At 45.2% G+C, this 23,908-nt stretch overlaps 1 protein-coding gene across 1 annotated transcript; it reads right to left on the reverse strand.

Annotated features, from left to right (window-relative positions):
- Nucleotides 1-1,728: 1,728 nt before the first annotated feature.
- LOC121578603 (protein-glutamine gamma-glutamyltransferase 2-like) lies at nt 1,729-23,435 on the reverse strand. The gene is made up of 13 exons (XM_041892969.2): nt 23,371-23,435; nt 22,681-22,851; nt 21,534-21,785; nt 20,061-20,179; nt 12,699-12,827; nt 9,562-9,739; nt 9,176-9,311; nt 8,980-9,089; nt 8,596-8,838; nt 7,867-8,166; nt 5,499-5,662; nt 4,946-5,079; nt 1,729-2,089 (listed from the first exon to the last, which is right to left on the reverse strand). Exons 1-13 carry the CDS (start codon nt 23,378-23,380, stop codon nt 1,915-1,917), a joined length of 2,121 nt encoding a protein of 706 aa, XP_041748903.2. The 5' UTR covers nt 23,381-23,435; the 3' UTR covers nt 1,729-1,914.
- Between the last annotated feature and the right edge of the window lie 473 nt (nt 23,436-23,908).

Consider the following 23,908-nt stretch of genomic DNA (forward strand, 5'->3'; position numbering starts at 1 on the left):
AATTGACAAAAAAACTTTATTTTTTGACAGAATGTTTAAAAAAGGTATAATCTTCGTAAATGATATCATCGGTAGGACTGGTGGAGTTATGTCGCACATGCAGCTAACAAAAACATATGGAAATGTCTGCTCTACCCAAAATTACAACCAAATAATTGCAGCCTTACCGCAAAAGTGGAAGAGGAAAGTGGAAGGGGAAGAAAGTAAGGAACTTGTCTGTCGGCCTTGCATTAAAGAACGTAATTGGTTAAGGAAAACTGTGATAAATAAAAAAGTATATCAGTTTCACTTAAGGACCAAATGATTGACAGCCGTCCCATATAGATTGCAAAATAGTTGGGAAGAGATCTTTGACGTACCGATCCCATGGTATAGTGTTTATGAACTGACACGCAAAAGGACACCGGATTCAAAAATTTGAATCTTTCAATTTAAATTATTATATAAAATTCTTGCTACCAATATAATGTTATTTATATGGGGTATACAATCTTCCCAGCTCTGCAGATTTTGCTGTGAAGAGACAGAATCATTAGATAATTTGTTTTGGTTCTGTCCATTTGTAGCTTGTTTTTGGACACAGGAATGGCTAAAGGATTGCAATATTTACCTGGAACTAACCTTGCAGATAGCATTACTGGGTGATCTGAAAAGTCATAGTCAATCAATCAATAATATATTAATACTTTTAGCAAAAATGTTTATTTTTTATTCACAATCTGTAGAAGCAATGAGAATAGAAAGGTTCAGAACTTTTGTAAAACATCACAGTACGGTTGAAATATATATGCCAAATAGAAATCCTATTTGGATGGTGTTAAGAGATAGATGGGAGGTATTGAATAGAGTTGAAGGATGGGACTAATAACAAATAACAACAAATAATAACAAAGATAGCTAATAATGTAAGCATACTGTGTCCATAATAAGTATATAGGTTGTATGTTGGGAGCTTTTGGGAAAGAGCACAGTTAGAAAGATATGGCATATAGAAGCAAACCGGATGGACATCATGAAAATGATCGGAGAGGTTGAGAGTAGAAGAAGTTCAGGAGCAAAAAATAATAATAATATATATATATATATATATATTGAATTATTGTAAAATTAACTGTGTCCATAAGGTATAGATAGTAAGTATAGACCGGAAGTAGAGGCCTGGGCATTGTTGTTCACTAATTTACTCCAAGTAGGGAAAGGATGGCGGGGTTGAAAAGTAATAAAGGGGAGTATATATATAAAAAACATGGGGGATTGGAAGTGATGCAGACAATTACATTGATAGAAAATACAATCTATCTGCAATATTAAGCTGATCCACCCCCCCAAATAAATAAATAAATAAATAAATATATATATATATATATATATATATATATATATATATATATATATATATATATATATATATATATAATGACCTACACATACTGACCAACTCATGTTATAGACAGAAGCGTGCTACATGGCAGACCAATCCGAACTCATCTCTCGGCATGTCCAGCCCATCTATTATCTCAGCCAATCATGGCTAGCGGGAAGGTTCCTGTCTTTTTCCGTGGCTAAACCAACTAGGCTCGTAATTTAACAATTGTATTTGTAAATACAGATGGCATACAAGTTTATTATAAAGGCACATGAAAGTTTGCATGTCCTTAAGGCATTTCTGCCAAAAAAAACACATTTTGATTTTAAAAAAAAGTTTACGTTCAAATCCCTCTCCTGTGAAGTAGTGACGCGCGACATATATTAAATAATTATACATTTACTCTGACACATCGCGACCCACCATTAACAGGTCAGGGCGCGACCCATACTTTAACAAAGGCTGATATACGATATAACAGGATAATACGGTATAAATTGCAGAACTTATTTGAGTTATTATAGTTATTCTCACGAGGGCTTTACTGTCTACGGCAGTGGGGGGACAGCACTGGTGACAGGTAGGATGTCCACATTGCAGCTTGCCTTAATGTTCCTGAATTGGTCACAGTTGAAGTTGGCCACTAGCTTCTTAGGACCGGGTCTGTATGGAGTAAAGGGCATCTTCACACGCAGCCGTTGCCCTTGTTTTAGGAAAGGAAATCTGAGGAGACACATGAAAAAAATTATACCTCAAAGCATCTTTAGATCTCTAAACTTCAACACACAAGGTAGTGTAAAATATTTTAGATGGAAAAACTCAGCTTTAACCACATGAACAGCCCATAAATGCATGTCCTTTCTACAGTGAGGGAAAAAAGTATTTGATGCCCTGCTGATTTTGTACGTTTGCCCACTGACAAAGACATGATCAGTCTATACTTTTAATGGTAGGTTTATTTGAACAGTGAGAGACAGAATAACAACAAAAAAATCCAGAAAAACGCATGTCAAAAATGTTATAAATTGATTTGCATTTTAATGAGGGAAATAAGTATTTGACCCCTCTGCAAAACATGCCTTAGTACTTGGTGGCAAAACCCTTGTTGGCAATCACAGAGGTCAGACGTTTCTTGTAGTTGGCCACCAGGTTTGCACACATCTCAGGAGGGATTTTCTCCCACTCCTCTTTGCAGATCTTCTCCAAGTCATTAAGGTTTCGAGCCTGACGTTTGGCAACTCGAACCTTCAGCCCTCTCCACAGATTTTCTATGGGATTAAGGTCTGGAGACCACTCCAGGACCTTAATGTGCTTCTTCTTGAGCCACTCCTTTGTTGCCTTGGCCGTGTGTTTTGGGTCATTGTCATGCTGGAATACCCATCCACGACCCATTTTCAATGCCCTGGCTGAGGGAAGGAGGTTCTCACCCAAGATTTGACGGTACATGGCCCCGTCCATGGTCCCTTTGATGCGGTGAAGTTGTCCTGTCCCCTTAGCAGAAAAACACCCCCAAAGCATAATGTTTCCACCTCCATGTTTGACGGTGGGGATGGTGTTCTTGGGGTCATAGGCAGCATTCCTCCTCCTCCAAACACGGCGAGTTGAGTTGATGCCAAAGAGCTCAATTTTGGTCTCATCTGACCACAACACTTTCACACAGTTCTCCTCTGAATCATTCAGATGTTCATTGGCAAACTTCAGACGGCCCTGTATATGTGCTTTCTTGAGCAGGAGGACCTTTGCGGGTGCTGCAGGATTTCAGTCCTTCACGGCGTAGTGTGTTACCAATTGTTTTCTTGGTGACTATGGTCCCAGCTGCCTTGAGATCATTGACAAGATCCTTCCGTGTAGTTCTGGGCTGATTCCTCACCGTTCTCATGATCATTGCAACTCCACGAGGTGAGATCTTGCATGGAGCCCCAGGCCGAGGGAGATTGACAGTTATTTTGTGTTTCTTCCATTTGCGAATAATCGCTCCAACTGTTGTCACCTTCTCACCAAGCTGCTTGGCGATGGTCTTGTAGCCCATTCCAGCCTTGTGTAGGTCTACAATCTTGTCCCTGACATCCTTGGAGAGCTCTTTGGTCTTGGCCATGGTGGAGAGTTTGGAATCTGATTGATTGCTTCTGTGGACAGATGTCTTTTATACAGGTAACAAACTGAGATTAGGAGCACTCCCTTTAAGAGTGTGCTCCTAATCTCAGCTCGTTACCTGTATAAAAGCCATCTGGGAGCCAGAAATCTTTCGGATTGAGAGGGGGTCAAATAATTATTTCCCTCATTAAAATGCAAATCAATTTATAACATTTCTGACATGCGTTTTTCTGGATTTTTTTGTTGTTATTCTGTCTCTCACTGTTCAAATAAACCTACCAATAAAATTATAGACTGATCATTTCTTTGTCAGTGGGCAAACGTCCAAAATCAGCAGGGGATCAAATACTTTTTTCCCTCACTGTAGTTTAGCCAAGAGCTAAATTATCTCTTGTGGACAGACTACGTAACATAAATTGTATTGAATCATCTGTCAAAAGACTGTGATGCCACAACTAAAAAGGAACCATAGTTCCGGTGCTTTGGTTTTCTCACTAGATATCTGGACATATCAGGATTGGGTGAAGGTGGTGCTGAAAGTGTGGGCGGGGATTTCAAGAAATTATTTAGGGCGGGGATTTCAAGCAGAACATTTTCAGAAGGGGGTCTGAGAGTTTCTGTTTAGGGGGGTGGTGACTTCACTAGTCTTCCATCAGAACCTAATCAAGCATCTGACACAATTACCAGAATAATTTTTGTTCTGGGTTTCCGAGATTAAGAGCTAAATTGCCGTCTTTACGAGCAAGGTTTCGGTTTGTCATAAAACCTGAATCTATCCCACTGGGAAAAAAATGGTTCCACATAGGTCCCCATCCACATCCAGGATTCAAGTCTGGACACATCTCACTGGGCACAGACGTCAGTTCAACGTCTAGTTCTGATTTACACTACCGTTGAAAAGTTTGGGGTCACTTAGAAATGTCCTTGTTTTAGAAAGAAAAGCATTTTTTTTGTCCATTAAAATAACATCAAATTGATCAGAAATACAGTGTAGACATTGTTAATGTTGTAAATGGCTATTGTAGCTGAAAATGGCAGATTTTTTATGGAATATCTACATAGGCGTACAGAGGCCCATTATCAGCAACCATCAGTCCTGTGTTCCAATGGCACGTTGTGTTTGCTAATCCAAGTTTATCATTTTAAAAGGCTAATGGATCATTAGAAAACCCTTTTGCAATTATGTTAGCACAGCTGAAAACTGTTGTGCTGATTAAAGAAGCAATAAAACTGGCCTTCTTGAGACTAGTTGAGTATCTGGAGCATCAGCAATTGTGGGTTCGATTACAGGCTAAAAAGTTTACTTTTTGCAAATCCAATCAGTTTTCCATGTTGATTCAACGTCATCACATTGATTGTTTTGGTTGAAGTTACATGGAAACAACGTTGATTCAACCAGTTTTTGCCCAGTGGGATGGATTCAGGTTTTATGACAAACCGAAACCTTGCTCGTAAAGACGGCAGAAAAATGTCACATAGGCCTACCTGGCTTCCATTGTCTCTGTCAGCAAGCCACTGCCAGTCACTGTGATGGAGCAGTCTCTTAGACCCTCGGATAGAGGGTTCTCAAACACAACCTCTGCCATCATGTCACTATACTGCAATTCAGATCCAATGGCCTAAAAGAGAAGAAACATCAGAATAAAAGCATCTGCTAGATAGTATATTATATTAGAACTATCACACTGAATAAACCCCATCTCCAGTTGAGTGGGTGTTACTGATATTGGCATTGTATTGAATAGATCAATTGTTCAGATGACAGTCTAACACTTTAGATTTTCATCTTCACATCACCTTTATTCACAGGCCAACCGTTATTTTCCTTGCAAATTGCTATTCTCGCTACTAGTATGTTTGCCACCTACACATTTGAAATGGTAACCCAAGAGCACGTAAAGAGCCTTGGGGCTTGTTCCATAATGACCCCAATGAATGTCACGCAGAGAAAGTTGAGCTGTTCTAAGTGGGTTATTGGAGTGGCTTAAGGATCTGACAGATGCGCAAAATTACAATTTGGGGAAAATAAAAGACTCACTTTGATGGTGAGTGAAGGGTTCTCTGGCACAATGTCTTTCTCTGTGATGTACACTGCATCACTGTTGTCCTTGTCTGTGACCACAGCCGAAACCTTGATGCTGTTGCTCTCCCGCATGTTCTCACCGTACACAGAGAAGGGGATGTGGATGGGTATAATCAGATCTGCCAACACAGACAATGCATTTGATTGTCAATGTATCACAAAGGCTAACATTCTGTGGTGTCCTCAGTACAACGTTAGCAACCCAAACATTCTGTGGTGTCCTCAGTACAACGTTAGCAACCCTAACATTCTGTAGTGTCCTCAGTACAACGTTAGCAACCCTAACATTCTGTAGTGTCCTCAGTACAACGTTAGCAACCCTAACATTCTGTAGTGTCCTCAGTACAACGTTAGCAACCTGACAGCCATAAGAGTTAGTGTCAGTTGATTTGCTACACAGCTATACATGAGACTTTACAGCTTTGTTAAATTTACCAGTTACAGTTGAAGTCGGAAGTTTACATACACTTAGGTTGGAGTCATTAAAACTCGTTTTTCAACCACTCCACAAATTTCTTGTTAACAAACGATAGTTTTAGCAAGTCAGTTAGGACATCTACTTTGTGTATGACACAAGTAATCTTTCCAACAATTGTTTACAGACAGATTATTTCACTTATAATTCACGGTATCACAATGCCATTGGGTCAGAAGTTTACATACACTCAGTTGACTGTGCCTTTAAACAGCTTGGAAAATTCCAGAAAATGATGTCATGGCTTTAGAAGCTTCTGATAGGCTAATTGACATAATTTGAGTCAATTGGAGGTGTACCTGTGGATGTATTTCAAGGCCTACCTTCAAACTCAGTGCCTCTTTGCTTGACATCATGGGAAAATCAAAAGAAATCAGCCAAGACCTCAGAAAAACAATTGTAGACCTCCAAAAGTCTGGTTCATCCTTGGGAGCAATTTCCAAACGCCTGAAGGTACCACGTTCATCTTTACAAACAATAGTACACAAGTATAAACACCATGGGACCACGCAGCCATCATACCGCTCAGGAAGGAGACGCGTTCTGTCTCCTAGAGATGAACATACTTTGGTGCGAAAAGTGCAAATCAATCCCAGAACAACAGCAAAGGACCTTGTGAAGATGCTGGAGGAAACAGGTGCAAAAGTATCTATATCCACAGTAAAACGAGTCCTATATATCGACATAACCTGAAAGGCCGCTCAGCAAGGAAGAAGCCACTGCTCCAAAACCGCCATAAAAAAGCCAGACTACGGTTTGCAACTGCACATGGGGACAAAGATCGTACTTTTTGGAGAAATGTCCTCTGGTCTGATTAAACAAAAATAGAACGGTTTGGCCATAATGACCATCGTTATGTTTGGAGGAAAAAGGGGGACACTTGCAAGCCGAAGAACACCATCCCAACCGTGAAGCACGGGGGTGGCAGCATCATGCTGTGGGGGTGCTTTGCTGCAGGAGGGCCTGGTGCACTTCACAAAATAAATGGCATCATGAGGAAGGAAAATGATGTGAATATATTGAAGCAATATCTCAAGACATCAGTCAGGAAGTTAAAGCTTGGTCGCAAATGGGTCTTCCAAATGGACAATGACCCCAAGCATACTTCCAAAGTTGTGGCAAAATGGCTTAAGGACAACAAAGTCAAGGTATTGGAGTGGCCATCACAAAGCCCTGACCTCAATCCTATAGAACATTTGTGGGCAGAACTGAAAAAGCGTGTGCGAGCAAGGAGGCCTACAAACCTGACTCAGTTACACCAGCTCTGTCAGCAGGAATGGGACAACATTCACCCAACTTATTGTGGGAAGCTTGTGGAAGACTACCCGAAATGTTTGACCCAAGTTAAGCAATTTAAAGGCAATGCTACCAAATACTAATTGAGTGTATGTAAACTTCTGACCCACTGGGAATGTGATGAAATAAATAAAAGCTTAAATAAATCATTCTCTCTACTATTATTCTGACATTTCACATTCTTGAAATGAAGTGGTGATCCTAACTGACCTAAGACAGGGAATTTTTACTAGGATTAAATGTCAGGAATTGTGAAAAACTGAGTTTAAATGTATTTGGCTAAGGTGTATGCAAACTTCCGACTTCAACTGTAAATGCTATCTATATGCACTCCTGAAATACACCACCTTTGTGACATAATCAATCATTGAGATTGATGCATGCGTCAAACCAAGGATGTTGACAAGGAATTATGAAAGTAAATAGCTGCAATGTGTTCTTGGTTTTGAGAAGTGTTTCAGTTCTCTTTGTTCTGTGATGTAAATGCCCCCCTTTGTTAGTTCAGCCTTGTAGGCCTACTCATGGAAAGAGTTTGAAACATTTTCACTCTACCTTGGTTGGGACGGAGCTTCTGTTCTTTCAGTTCGGTCTGTATCTTGGAGGATGGAATGCCGGTGTATCTCATGGCCTGAACGTTGACATGGATCACTAGTGTCCGAGTCTCACGGTCGTCGCTGTTCAGTACAAGCTTGAGGTCGATGTCTTTGCCGCTGAGCGGCTTGGTCAGCTCCACGATTTTCATGGAAACATCAGAAGGTTTGCGGTCAAGGATTCCGTTTGAATTCTCTTTCTCTTCGAGATTGTTGACTCTGTTCGCTGCGTTATTGTACACAGTCCTCTCCTTTTCCGTGCCTGTTATAAATGTGTGACATTTTGGATGAGTAGCTGGTGACTCAAGCAGTTGCCCTCACTCACCTAGGAGAATTATGTCTTGCGACAGGTGGACACAGCCCCTTTCTAACTCATCTCTTAAAAAAGTACAGAACTATTTCCCAGACCAACCCTAGCTCTCAACGACATAAAATACGCTTCTACCCTTATGATAGGCATAACCCTTGTAACGCTGCATTATTTCGGAAATCAATTGATAACAGTTCAACAGCCAAAATGTATAAAAGGGTGGAGATTGGACAGCCTTAGCGTTACGCCATACAGAACTGGTCCTAAAAAGCTAGTGGCTGACTTTTGACATTTAACCTCCAGGACGTTTTTTAAAGAAAACATCTGACAAGTCAACCTTTGTAGATATAGTCAGACTCTCTCAGTTCATTCAATACCAACCCTCTGCATATTTATAGTTGGCCGTGATGTCCACTCTCTTGTCGCTGCCCACTGCCTTTGTGCTGATGTTCTGGCCTACGGACCCAGTGTCCGTCAAGATCTTTTTCTTGGAGCCGTCAGCGAACACCATCCAGGTTACACGGTCGGCGTTGACTTCGGCGAAGACAAAGGGCACATCGTATTTGAGGTCAATGTGACCCTGCAGTATGGCCTTGACTGGAGCAGGGCCGCAGCAGTAAACACCTGGGGGAGAGGAAGGGAAAACAACATGAGTGTATAACAGGGAGTTCCCTTCATGTCTCCCAGACCCAGGACACAAACTCAGCACCATCTGCACAATAACACAACATACAGTACAGAGATGAGATGGAAGTTAGACCATACCAGTGCTTTTCTCCTGGGGGGTAGGGTCCACAGCCTGCCAGCCATCATATAAGGAGTCTCCTGAGAGATCGGGCCGTCTCATCCAGGCCTCCACCCACACATGGTAGTTCCTGAGCAGAAACACCAGTCTTTAAAACATCATGCTATTGGCATCACTCTTCATACTGTAGCCACAATGACCTCATGTTGCATTTACCATACACTGTCTTGGCTCTGTTTGGGTCTGACTCCATAGTCGGAGAAGAAGTCGTCAATTGTCAGGTTTTTGTCGGTGTCGTGGGCTGACTGGAAGTTGGTAACCACTCGACATGGGATTCCCAAACACCTCAGTACTGACATGGAAATACATTTCAGGCATAGTGGTTAACTAAATAAAGACATCCAAGGCATTGACTCCCAGCCTCTCTCCTCTGGTCAGAGGTGAATCGGACACAGATGGTGGGTAATCTTGCCATCCCTCTCAAAACCAATCACAACCCTGGGTCTGAGCGCTTGCAGTACAGTCAGCGCTATTTAAATACTGTTGTATTGATTGATTGACTAAAATAATAATTTAAGAGAGATTGGACAGTGATAGGCTACCTGTGCACATTACAGCGGCGAACACCCAACACTGGCCATACTTGACTGGATAGCCTCCATAGTTGAGCCACCTCCTTAGTACCTCCACACTGCCGTTCCAGTGAGAGGGGGACACGCCACCATTGTATTGACCATCCCACCGCCCCAACAGGACACCTCCGTCATCATTAGCGTTGATCTGGGCAAGGAAAATAATGTTTAAATTATAAATTTCAGAACTGTCATTTGGCTGAGTGAATGTGTTTTTGTAATATCTCAAATGTAGTTGGTTTCGTGGATCTAGATTGAGCCTTGGACTAAAAAGCTCAGTGTGGAAAGTTATTTTTAGTCCAGGACTAGGTTTAATCTGGGTCCGGGAAACCAGTCCTATATGTGCAACAACACCTTACTTAGTTGCACTGGACCCATTTATAGTGAACAGGGCTAGATGACGTTCCAGAAATGAACCAATGTATTTTCTTATGCTGTTCATACAGTACTATGAGCTTATGATGATTAAAGAATGTCACTGTTACTAGTGAGGTTCAATAACGTTGTCACTGTTACTAGTGGGGTTCAATAATGTTGTCACTGTTACTAGTGGGGTTCAATAATGTTGTCAGTGTTACTAGTGGGGTTCAATAATGTTGTCAGTGTTACTAGTGGGGTTCAATAATGTTGTCAGTGTTACTAGTGGGGTTCAATAATGTTGTCAGTGTTACTAGTGGGGTTCAATAATGTTATCACTGTTACTAGTGGGGTTCAATAATGTTGTCAGTGTTACTAGTGGGGTTCAATAATGTTGTCACTGTTACTAGTGGGGTTCAATAATGTTGTCACTAGCTAGAATTTCCATCCAATTGGTGACAGATTTTCATGCGAATATTCAAAAATCTGCATAAAAACAATATGTGCATTTTCCCACCAGAGATGTGTTTCCATTAAATATAATTTTTTCCGGATAAAAGGCTGTGGGGTGATGACATAGTGGACATAAAAATACCTTTTGCGGTTAAATTCTTTATGTAGCGAATGTTCCCACTCTGGTATTGGCACAGCTCGCAGATACGTTGCGGGTATACGGTGCATTCGGAAAGTATTCAGACCCAATTACTTTTTCCACATTTTGTTAAGTTACAGCCTTATTCTAAAATGGATTAAATAAATAAAAATCTTAATCAATCTACACACAATACCCCATAATGATGAAGTGAAAACAGGGTTTTAGATAATTTTTTGCAAATGTATTACAAATAAAAAACAGAAATACCTTATTTACATAAGTATTCAGACCCTTAGCTATGAGACTTGAAATTGAGCTCAGATGCATCCTGTTTCCATTGATGATCCTTGAGATGTTTATACAACTTGACGGGAGTCCATCTGTGGTAAATTCGATTGATTGGACATGATTTGGAAAGGCACACACCTGTCTATATAAGGTCCCACAGTTGACAGTGCATGTCAGAGCAAAAACCAAGCCATGAGGTTGAAGGAATTGTCCATAGAGCTCCAAGACAGGATTGTGTCAAGGCACAGATTTGGGGAAAGGTAACAAAAAATGTCTGCAGCATTGAAGGTCCCCAAGATCACAGTGGCCTCCATCATTCTTAAATGGAAGTAGTTTGGAACCACCAAGACTCTTCCTAGAGCTGGTCGCCCGGCCAAACTTAGCAATCGGGGGAGAAGGGCCTTGGTCAGGGAGGTGACCGAGAACCTGATGGTCACTCTGACAGAGCTCCAGAGTTCCTCTGTGGAGATGTGAGAACCTTCCAGAAGGACAACCATGTCTGCAGCACTCCACCAATCAGGCCTTTATGGTAAAGTGGCCAGACGGAAGCCCGTCCTCAGTAAAAGGCACATGACAGCCCGCTTGGAGTTTGCCAAAAGGCACCAAAAGGACTCTCAGACCATGAGAAACAAGATTCTCTGGTCTGATGAAACCAAGATTGAACTCTTTGGCCTGAATGCCAAGCGTCACGTCTGGAGGAAACCTGGCATGGTGGTGGCAGCATCATGCTGTGGGAATGTTTTTCAGCGGCAGGGACTGGGAGACTAGTCAGGATCGAGGGAATGATGAAAGGAGCAAAGTACATAGAAGATCCTTGATGAAAACCTGCTCCAGAGCGCTCAGGACCTCAGACTGGGGCAAAGGTTCTCTGGAGAGACCTGAAAATAGCTGAGGAGCGACACTCCCCATCCAATCTGACAGAGCTTGAGAGGATCTGCAGAGAAGAATGGGAGAAACTCGCCTAATACAGGTGTGCCAAGCTTGTAGCATCATACGCAAGAAGACTCCAGGCTGTAATCGCTGCCAATGGTGCTTTAACAAAGTACTGAGTAAAGGGTCTGAATATTTCTGTAAATGTGATATTTCCGTTGTTTTTTTTTATATATACATTTGCTCAAATTTCTAAAAACGTGTTTTTGCTTTGTCATATGGGATATTGTGTGTAGATTGATAAGGGGAAAAACTATTTAATCAATTTTAGAATAAGGCTGTAATGTAACAAAATGTGGAAAAAAGTCCAGGGGTCTGAAAACTTTCCGAATGCACTTTAGCCTACATGATGAGATTATTTTTTATTTGTCAAACGAGGACAGCCAAGCATCGAGGATCATGTTACCAGAATAAGGCCCTCGATATTTATTATAAAGAAATATCAAGCTTATCACCTTGCACATTCACCACCCTGTGAAGTTCATCATTCATTTCTTCATCTGTAGCCTAATAAACTCCACGCTTTCCCGATGAGTCGTAGTGGGAGGACCACACAACATGTCATTACGTGACTCCATGTTTACTCCGAAATGATGGTTATTAAATCAATATTTGCGCATAAAAGCATTTCCACCAACATTTCTCTCATAGTTAATTTTACCGACACAAAAAGATCCCACCTTGTCTAGTGTATTTTGTTTTGTCAACATTTGGAAAGTTTACCGACACATTTTCCATCAGCACTGTCATGAAATGTTTTAACTGACATGTACTTTACTCGCATAACAAGATTGGATGGAACCCTGTTTACTGTTACTAGTGGGGTTCAATAATGTTGTCGCTGTTACTAGTGGGGTTCAATAATGTTGTCGCTGTTACTAGTGGGGTTCAATAATGTTGTCGCTGTTACTAGTGGGGGTCAGATCTCCAGTCTTACCATGGCACTGACCACCCTACTGACATAGATGGGGTTGCAACGAGCAGAGAAGTCCTTGGCGGGGTCTCTCAGACACTTGGGGTTCACGTCAAGCATCTTCAGGCAAATGTCCACTATATCGTCTTCAAACTGGAGAAACAATACATTTGGGCACGTTAGCTAGGTAGCCTACAACAATTTCTAAAATGTCTTGTCTATACTTACATACATTTTAGTAATTTAGCAGACGCTCTTATCCAGAGCGATTTACAGTATTGAATGGATAAAAGTTCTATATCGTGGAGCTCCGCCCCATAGGGGAGCTCTGCTCCTAATGGTTTACCCTCTGCCCTAAGGCAGCAGCAGCCTGAGACAAAATTATGCACACACCTACAGCCAATAGGAGTACAGGTGTCCCTATAAGAGGGGGTGCCTCCCCTCAATCAGCCTCCCTTTTTCTTCAGCGACTGGATGACTAGACTGAAGAGCCAAGAAGAGACGAAGCACGAAGACTCAGGACGAAAACGCCGTTGATATTCCAGTCATCAACGTCGTCTAAATGAGCACACCGGGAGATTTTCCACCCCCAAAAGCTATTTTCAGAGCTCAGTGCAGATGCACTTCCATGGGGGCCGGTGACCACCACGACTTATGTTTCGTGTGTTTGGGATCCCAGCATGCCAAGGAAGGCGTCTGCAGTCCCCCGAATTGCGCCTCCTGCGCCCTCCTTTCTTTAAAGGAGAGGAAGCAGCGTTGGGCGTTTTTCAGGGAGGACATCCCCCTTGAGGATGTGTTGTCGATACTAGCCTCTGCTTCAGAGGCGTCGTCCGACGGCGCAGACTCGGGGGAAGATAGGGACTTTGAGGAAGGGCTGGCATTCCAATGGAACAGTCGGACCCCGTCCCTCATACTTTCAAGCCCCCCTTTCCTTTGGAGAGCGAGAGGGCTTGTAGTCCCTATAGCGAAGGGGATACGAGTTCTGAGAGATCAGAAGCTCTCTCTTTCGCTGCAGCCTCTCTGAGAGCGGATTTTCCGGGTCTCATTGAGAGAGCTGCTCAACGGCTGGCAATAAAGCTGCCCCCTCTTCCCTCCGCACCGGAGGTTGATATGATGGAGGGCGGTCCTTATTCCAGGCCAAGGAAGGCGGCAGAGCCAGTGGCTCCTGCCATGCCTTCTTTGGCTAGGTACGTTGGAGGCTCGTGGGAGGCACCTTTAGCGGCGCGTTCGCCTGTAAAAGCGTATCTCCCATTCACGAGAGTGGAAGGAAGGCTTCAGGGTCAGGGAATCCCCAGGTTAGAGAGCGCCATGGCGGCGTATCTCGTACCGGGTTCGAGCCCTTGGCCCTCTTCCAAGAAGGCCACGTTGCCATCCCAGAAGGACCGACTCACAGCGTCGCTGTTAGAGAAGTCTTTTGGGTTGGGAGCCCAAGCTGTAGCAGCAGCTAACAACATTGCCCTCTTGGCGGCCTCTCTGTCCCGTTTAACCACGGGTAAGACAGAGATGGCACCGGAGGAGGTGGAGGAGGCGTCCAGAATTTCTGGCGCCATACTCCACCTTACACAGGCGTCCGCAGTCTGCGCGGGGAGATCCATGGCCACTTCGGTGGTCGGGGAACGACACCTCTGGTTGTCATTGACATCTATGAAAGAGGCAGACAGGACGTCTCTCTTGAACGCCCCCCTCTCTGACGACGGCCTTTTTGGGGTCGCAGTCAAAGAGGCGACGGAGCGTTTTTCGAAGTTGGAGGAGGAGAAGAAGCAGTTGGCCAAGCACCTGCCGTTGGCAGGACGACTCGGCCACCCTCCTCCCCAAAGGCCATCTACCTCCGCCCCTCTAAGTAGACCTGGGTCTACGACGAGGCGGCGTAATCGGCGTCATCCGGCGGCCACGAGCAGCAAGGGAGCGGGCTCGGCCCTCTCAGCAGCTACGGTAGCCCCACTACAGCCGGCGAGGGAGGTGACTAGGACGCCGACCTGGCCCTCCAAGGGAGGCAAGAGGAGGCGTACGTGACGGGACGCGGGGGAGAGGATGGAGGACACATCGATGGTGTCGAACGTGCCCACTGTTCCCCCCCACCCTTCGGTTGAAGGGATGGGTGCTGATGTAAATGCTTTTGTTGATGTGTTTAATAAAGAGTTGGCTCCACCTGACTTTGTCAAAAAAGAGCCTCTTTTCCATAATACGTCCGAGAGCGTTCAAATCTCACCCTCTCTTCCTTACCACTCTAAGAGCCGTTCAGCCCACCGAGGGTGCGTTGCTGAACAGGCACTAAGAGTAGGTATCCAGAAGACCTCAATCAGGTCGTCACATCACACTTCACGTATAAGAAGTGCTTTACATAGAAGGCAGCAGTCCCGGTCAGATTCTGACATGAGGACGCAGCCGCTATTTGGGGATGGCGCACTAGTACAGACTAAGGTCTCCACTAGTACGAGCCAGACCCATGCTGCGTTCACGGAGGGCCCGATTACCGCGGTCACCAAGGTGCCCAGAGTATCGGCGCCCCCAGGCATTGTAACACAGCAGCTATCTGGGGACGGCGCATTATCGCAGACCAAGGTCTCGGTTAATGCGATTCAGACCCATGCTACGTTCACGGAGGGCAGGATTACTAGCGTTATGGGTATAACCAAAGTATCAGCTCCCCTGACAGAACGAGCCAGTACTCACCACACTGAGCGTGAATCAACCCACCAGGGGTGCAGAGTTGAACACACACAGAAGGTGAAAGTTAAGAAGGTATCAAGGCGCCGCCTTGTTTTACCTCATAGAGACCTCATACTACAGACTTCTAGGAGTACTGTAGTGAAGGGCTCTGATAGCGAATTGCAGTCACCTAAGATGACGCAATCGCTTGCTGGGGATGGTGCCCTGCCGCAGGCTGTGGCCTCGGTCAGCGCAATTCAGACCCGCGATGCGTTCAAGGAGGGCAGGAATACGACGGTTACGGGTTTAACCGACGTCCCTACTCCTCTTTCTTTCTCAGAATGCATTTCCTCTCCCTTTCACAGGAGGCCCACCTTGGGCTGTTCCACCACTTCAATGTTGGGGAACAGTGGCGGTAAGGGCCATAGAGGAATACAGGTCCTTCCTACTGGATGCACCACAGCTTCGCGCCCAGCCACTTTCTCTGCATTGCTGGCAGTGGCGAAGAAGCTGCACCCTCTCACGCTGGCTAGAACAGACGTTGCAGAAGGGTTATGCTCTCCAATTCCACCGGACCCCACCCCCGTTCAGGGGAGTGGTGGAGACGGGGATGAAAACGCCAGACAAAGTGGCCGCTCTGATGACAGAGATTACGGAACTTTTGGCGAAGGAGGCGGTGACAGTAGTTCCCCGGGAGCAAAGGAACAAAGGGCTATATTCGCCTTATTTCCTAGTGCCCAAAAAGACGGGGGAGTGAGGCCGATTTTGGATTTACGCATTCTCAATGAGAGCATAACCAAACGGCCCTTCCGAATGCTAACGACAAAACGTCTGCTGGAATGTGTCCAGAGAGGGGACTTTTGTACGAGCATAGACCTAAAGGACGCGTACTTTCATGTGCCGGTTCAGCCGCGTCACAGGAAGTTTCTGCGGTTCGCCTTTCAAGGGGTGGCGTACGAATACACGAGGATGCCATTTGGGTACGCCCTGGCACCTCGCACATTTTCCAAGTGTGTGGAGGCGGCATTGGAACCGTTGCGTCGTCAGGAAATATGGCTACTAGCCTACCTGGACGACCTACTGGTTCTCGCCCCGTCAGCAGAGCTGGCGATCACTCACACAACACAGACAGTGATGCATCTCACAAGTCTGGGGTTCGCTGTGAATTGGAAAAAGAGCGCGCCCTGGCCCACTCATCAGATTGTCTACCTGGGGATACAGCTAGACACTGTGAGGATGAGGGCTCGAATTTCGGACCCCCGAAGGGTAGCCTTGTTGCTAGCCCTAAGGAAGTGTCGTCCGAATCACACGGTGATGGCGCTGTCGATCATGTCACTTTTGGGTCTCATGTCGTCAGCCCACTCTGTGGTTCCGCTGGGACTCCTGCACATGCGCAGGACGCAGCGATGGTTCGCCCAACTAAGACTAGACCCATTGCGTCAACGTCATCGGTTGGTGGTGGTTCCCCTCTCGCTCAGTGCAGACCTAAACTATTGGAGAAACTCGCGCGTTCTCACGCACGGAGTCCCGATAGGAAAGGTGTCCTCTCACATCCCAGTATTCACGAATGCTTCCCTGACGGGATGGGGAGGGACATGTCAGACACAAGCGATAGGAGGTGTGTGGCCTCAATCAGGTCGTCACATCAACCTCCTGGAGTTGGAAACGGTTCGACTGGTTCTGACCCACTTCGCGTCTACCCTTCGGGGTCGCGATGTGCTGGTCTGGTCAGACAACCGGACCACAGTAGCCCACATAAATCGCCAGGGTGGAGTCAGGTCTCCTGCTCTCCATCGGGCGGCAGAGGAATTGTGGCTGTGGGCTCACGAGCACCTTCGCTCATTGAGAGCAGCACACATTCCGGGCTACTTGAACGTAGGAGCAGACCTCATGTCAAGAGGGGGTCCTCGAGACGACGAGTGGTGTCTGCATCCAGACATTGTTCTCCAGATTTGGGAACAATTCGGGAGAGCCGAGGTGGACCTATTCGCGTCACGCGTGAACGCGCAATGTCCTCTGTGGTTCTCTCTGAGGGAACAGGACGAACCGCCACTGGGAAGGGACGCCTTTGCGCACCAACCGTGGCCGAGAGTTCTCCTGTATGCATTCCCTCCGCTGTCCTGCATTCTCCCACTGCTAGCCAGGGTGAGGTCAGGGGGGCTGTCAGTGATACTGATAGCGCCCGATCGCCCGGGGGCTCTGTGGTTTGCGGAGATGAGTCAGATGTTGATTGCGCCACCTTGGCCAATTCCACATTGACGGGACGCGTTGTCTCAGGCGGCTGGCACGATAGGGAAATTGCCCATAATCGGCCAACCACTGAAGGCCTGGCTGCTGAGAGGGACAGGCTAGAGCGCCGTGGGTTATCTGATGCAGTGATCAGGACTATACAGGGTTCACGTGCCAGTTCCACTTCTAAGATGTATGCCAGTAGATGGAACGTGTTTTCACGATGGTGTGTCACACAAGGTGTGGACCCCATGAGCTGTCAGGTGGAGAGTATTCTCTCTTTTCTGCAGCTCATGTTTGATAAGCAAAATCGCCTGCCACGATTAGAGTGTTTGCAGCAGCGATTTCAGCTTGTCATGAGGGTTTTGGCAGAGACAATGTCTTTAGTCACCCTCTAGTGAAACGCTTCCTATTAGGAACGCGACGACTTAGGCCAACACCTAGAGTCACGCTTCCTCAGTGGGATTTGGCTTTGGTACTCGAGCGCTATGTAAGTCGCCGTTCGAGCCATTGAATCAAATACCCCCTCAAGATGCTGTCTATCAAGACAGCACTGTTGCTCGCTTTGACTACAGCTAAGCGGGTCAGTGATTTGTGTGCTCTTTCGACGAGACCTGACTGCCTGGCCATCAATGGTGACCTGAGCAGAGCAGTGTTACGTCCTAACCCGGCATTTGTGCCGAAGGTTATTAAGAGTTCATATAGGTCACAGACCGTGGAGCTGTGGGCTTTTCTCCTCCTCCTCATAGAGAGAGGAGTGAGGAGAAGCTCCATCGCCTGTGCCCGGTACGCGCTTTGGCGTGTTACGTCGAGCGCACAGCAGCGATTAGGTCATCGCCTCAGTTGTTTGTGTGTCACGGTGCGGCTGCACTAGGTAGACCACTTTCAAAACAGAGGCTGTCTCACTGGTTTTGTGAAGGCATTGAGACAGCTTATGAGGTAGCAGGGCGGCAATTGCCTCAGGGTATCAGAGCTCACTCCACTCGTGGAGTAGCGGCTTCTACTGCCCTTTTTAGAGGAACAGGAGTAGAGGATATCTGTAGAGCAGCATCCTGGTCGACGCCGTCTCCATTTATCCGTTTCTATCTCTTAGATATGTCTTCTAATTCTCTGGCTCGATCTGTACTCAGCGTGGCTGAAGGGAGATCTTGAGCAAGAAAGAGAGGAGAAGCAGGACTGTGGACACAGGTTTCCATCAGGTCCGCTTTGGTTAGGAAGACGTGTTTTTGACAGATGTGTTTTCTAACTCTTTGGCTCGGTCTGTACTCAGCATAGCTGAAGGGAGATCTGGAGCTAGGAAGAGAGGGAAAAGCAGGACTATGGACTGGGTTTCCATCAGGTCCGCTTTGGATAAGAAAACATATTTTGTGACATGAATCCTGACTGTCAGGATCAGTACAGTAGAGGCATGCGTTGATTAACAGAATATGAGGTCATCTATCTGCTTGTTCAGTTAGTATGACTCATGTTTTTTGTTCCTGCCCACTAATCTCTGGGATTCCATTGAGTGAGTGAGGCGGTCTACCGCGTTCATAATGTAGAGTGACACTTGATGTCATTCCATTAGTGGTCGGTAGTGTTTTCACAGGATATTGAGGCACATCTATCTGCTAGTACAGATTAGTATGGCTTCTATTCTGGTGATCTGCCCACTAGTCATTGGCATTGCCATTGGACTAGGTGGGGCGGGGTTTTTTAACCGATGACGCGGTATATTGTGACGCCCGTAGGGGTTTTTAGTTGCAGTACTGCGGGACTCGGTTGCAGCCATTGCTAGGCTTGACTTTCTCGTTTCGAGGGGAAGTTTAGGCTCGGCAGGGAGTACATTTTGGAGCGCTACGCTCCGCCTTAAACCATTAGGAGCAGAGCTCCCCTATGGGGCGGAGCTCCACGATATAGAACGATTAGTTACCGGAGTGTAACTCCAGTTCTATGAGTAGAGCGGAGCCCCATAGGACTTAAGAACCTGCCGACCCTCTCTAGTCTCGCTGAAGAAAAATATCTCGGGAGGCTGATTGAGGGGAGGCACCCCCTCTTATAGGGACACCTGTACTCCTATTGGCTGTTGGTGTGTGCATAATTTTGTCTCAGGCTGCTGCTGCCTTAGGGCAGAGGGTAAACCATTAGGAGCAGAGCTCCCCTATGGGGCTCCGCTCCACTCATAGAACTGGAGTTACACTCCGGTAACTAATCGTTCGTATTGGTCTCCCGCGGTAATCGAAACCCACAACCCTGGCGTTGCAAGCGCCATGCTTTACCAACGGAGCCACACAGGACTCTAGCCAATCACTTCGACTGATATATCGTTGTGTAACACTTGGGGGCGGTTTCCTGGGCAACAGATTCGTCCTGGATTTATCTAGAGTCAAAATAATTATTGGTGGAGATTCTCCATTGAGTTTGCTTTTTAGTCGAGGAATAGGCTTAATCTGTATCCAGGAAACCAGCCCTATATGTTATAAGCAGCACTTTTCAACTGTACAATACTGTATTGTTTGTTCTGTGTACCTGTCCGAAGTCCCACGCCAGGGAGCTGATGTATTTGTCAGAACCTTTGTACACCAGGCCTTGTTCTCTCATCACATACTCCTGCCTCTCCTCCTCTTCAGGTAGATGCACCCAGTCCTCTACAGCCCGCCACAAAATACAGCAGTTTCAAAACATGAATTATAAGAATTGGTTCAACTGACTTGGCTGGTTAAATAAATGATAAATAAAAAATACATTATTATACAAAATGAAATGAAGGGGTAACTTTAACATGTTATCATGCTGTTACTGTGTTATGACCACTGTCTCCCATGCTAGAATGTAGTGTTACCAGGATGTTACCAAGCTGTGTTACCGGGCTGTGTTACCAGGATGTTACCAGGCTGTGTTACCAGGATATTACCAGGATGTTACCAGGCTGTGTTACCAGGATGGTACCAGGATGTTACCAGGCTGTGTTACCAGGATGTTACTAGGCTGTTACCAGGATCTTACCAGGCTGTGTTACTAGGCTGTGTTACCAAGATGTTACCAGGATGTTACCAGGCTGTGTTACCAAGATGTTACCAGGATGTTACCAGGCTGTGTTACCAAGATGTTACCAGGATATTACCAGGCTGTGTTACCAGGATATTACCAGGATGTTACCAGGCTGTGTTACCAGGATGGTACCAGGATGTTACCAGGCTGTGTTACCAGGATGTTACTAGGCTGTTACCAGGATCCTACCAGGCTGTGTTACTAGGCTGTGTTACCAAGATGTTACCAGGATGTTAGCAGGCTGTGTTACCAAGATGTTACCACGATGTTAGCAGGCTGTGTTACCAGAATGGTACCAGGATGTTACCAGGCTGTGTTACCAGAATGTTACTAGGCTGTTACCAGGATCTTACCAGGCTGTGGTACTAGGCTGTGTTACCAGGATGTTAACCGGCTGTGTTACCAGGATGGTACCAGGATCTTACCAGGCTGTTACTAGGCTGTTACCAGGATCTTACCAGGCTGTGTTACCAGGCTGTTACTAGGCTGTTACCAGTATGTTACCAAGCTGTGCTACCAGGCTGTGCTACCAGGATGTTACCAAGCTGTGTTGTGGCCCATTGTTTGTATCTGTGTATATGGGCTATTATGTTCCAAAACAATTATGAGGGGTCTTCCCAACCCATACAGAGACATGGGTTACAACAATCTCTGTAAAATTAGCCATTTCCAGCTTTTAAACTGATAAGAACATTCAGGAATGCAGCATTTCACACCCTCCGGATACTGTATCAAACAGTTACCATGGCTGTATTGATGCATTCACCGCATTTGTTCTCCTTCGTGTGATTAAAATAGTTAATTTATCACAGTTCTAGTTAACATTTTTATGAATTCTTTATACTCCATTATAATGTATTAAATCTGCTTTACCGTACTCTCAAATCTCGTTCACAGGAAGTGTACAGATGTAAGATGTAATAAAGTTGTTTTGAATTGAATTGTGTTTACCTTGGCACCAGGGGTTAAACAGCAGAAGGAGCTTGCCCAGGCTTCTGCCCACTGTGGCGTTGGCGCTGGTCTTTACAGACAGGCTGTACTCTCCCACTGGGGCATCTGCTGGGCTGGTGATGTCCAGAGTGATTGAGCCCTCCAGGAGCACTGAGTCCGGGTGAACCTCAACCTTCCAGGAGGAAGCCTTCCCACGGCCCTCAGGTATCCCGAACACTGACCTGGTCCCCAACGCCTCAGATGGCTGGGGCCCTGGATGGAGAAGGGAGGATGAGTTTTGGGTTGTGTTCAGTAGGAACGAAATGGAAGAAAACGTTCAGAAACAGTGAGGTAGTATACACAGTGTACAAAACATTAGGAACACCTTCCTAATATTGAGTTGTCCCCTTTCGCCTTCAGAACAGACTCAATTCGTCGGGGCATGGACTCTACATGGTGTCGAAAGTGTTCCTCACAGATGCTGGTCCATGTTAACCCCAATGCTTGTCAAGTTGGCTGAATGTCCTTTGGGTGGTGGACCATTCTTGATACACACGGGAAACTGTTGAGTGTGAAAAACCCAGGAGCATTGCAGTTCTTGACACACTCAAACCAGTGCGCCTGGGTACTAATCTATTGTCTTGCCCATTCACCCTCTGAATGGCACACATACACATCTCCTCCCTTATTTGAAGTGGATTCAATAAGGGATCATAGCTTTCAACTGGATTCACCTGGTCAGGTCAGTCTATGTCATGGAAAGAGCAGGTGTTCCTAATGTTTTGTACACTCAGTGTATTTGTCCAATAAGATGTTATATTTTCTGTCAGAGTAACTTTGATGTCAACATTACATATACGGTGCAAGTGGAGGTATCTCAAGTCCTGTAAATTGTGCAATTTAGTCTTTAGATTAGATTGAATTGACCCCAATTCAGCTATTTACAATGCATACAAGGATTTGTTTTAATGTCATTATTACTGCACGTGTCTGTCTTGTCAAAGGGGATCCACATAGGGCCGGTTTCCCTGCCCTAGCCTAGATTAATCCTAGTGTGTTTTAGTCCAGGACTAGCATAATCTGAGTCCGGGAAACCTCTAGTACAAACAGCCCTAATAAATAGCAGAGATAAATAAAGTGATTCTATGTTCTATTCTAGATAGCTCACCTGTCTCCACCATCAGCTCCAGCATGTCTGTTGTGGGCCTGAAGGGGCCATGGAAGTCAAAGGTGACCAGGAAGGACTGGCCTCTCCTGACTATCAGTCTGTTCACTGAGATGTCATTGGTGTTGTGGGCTGTGTTGTTCTTCTCACAGTGGAGCTCTACCTTACCAATGTCTTCAAGAAATAAAGAAATAAAGAAATAAATCCTGATTTTCTATTTTGTCCTGATAATACAATTATTATTATTATTTTATTAGTGTGAGGCGTCAGTCTGTTTCTACGTTTGCTGTTGTCTAGCCTTATGTTTTGTCACTTTTGCCTGACAGCAACATAGCAGAAACAGACTGTCAGTTGGGCTAGTTGAGGCCACTGGATAGAGAAAACACGTGTAGCCTATCACCATGCATAATGCAGAAAGAATATGCAGAGAGAAACAGGCCAAAGACCACAGACTTAGGAATTAGAATATCAATAATATTAATTTAACAGATGAACATACACCAACAATAATTATCTTTCTTTGTAAGCAAATGTTACATTCTACAAGTCAAGTCACCCAATTACCCATTCACTGTACTATATGACCCTCTGTCACTAAACATGACATAGGGTACCTTGACAAGGCAATATCTACATTTTTCATCATCTGAATTTGATCAAAAATCTTGCAACGAGAAGTTTCAGTTGACTTACCAAAATCCATTGAAGCTGTCTCTCACGTGGTTGTGTTGGTAAGTGGATCGAGTTGCTTGTTGTAGTACTGTAAGTAATGAAAGGATGCCAGGCCTTTTAAAAGGAGCCCTACCCATGTCATAAGAATGTCTCAAACGTCACACAGAGATGTACACACCTTTTCTTAATTCACAGGAAAATGTGTCATTACATAGTCATCACCACATCAGCATCTAAATTAAACCAGAAATGTGTGTTTATGTGTAGTATTGAGATTGAACCGCTATAGGTAGAACTCTCTTTATGGTTTGAGTTTTATTACATTGTTCAATGTGTTTTTCTGTCATGGGGTTAATCAGCACAGTGACTACCACTATCATAATTCACTGCTAGGCAAATCCCTGCCTTGTGTTAGCTCATTGGTCACCGTAGCAACACCCACCCGTAGTATGCGTGTCACGCCCTGACTTATGGGACTCTGGTATGTTGAGTCAGGGTGTGGTGTTCTATGTTGTGTTTTCTATGTTGTCATTCTAGGATTGTATGTCTATGTTTGGCC

The sequence above is a fragment of the Coregonus clupeaformis genome, chromosome 12, assembly GCF_020615455.1.
Source record: "Coregonus clupeaformis isolate EN_2021a chromosome 12, ASM2061545v1, whole genome shotgun sequence".
In the NCBI taxonomy this organism is placed as follows: Eukaryota; Metazoa; Chordata; class Actinopteri; order Salmoniformes; family Salmonidae; genus Coregonus; species Coregonus clupeaformis.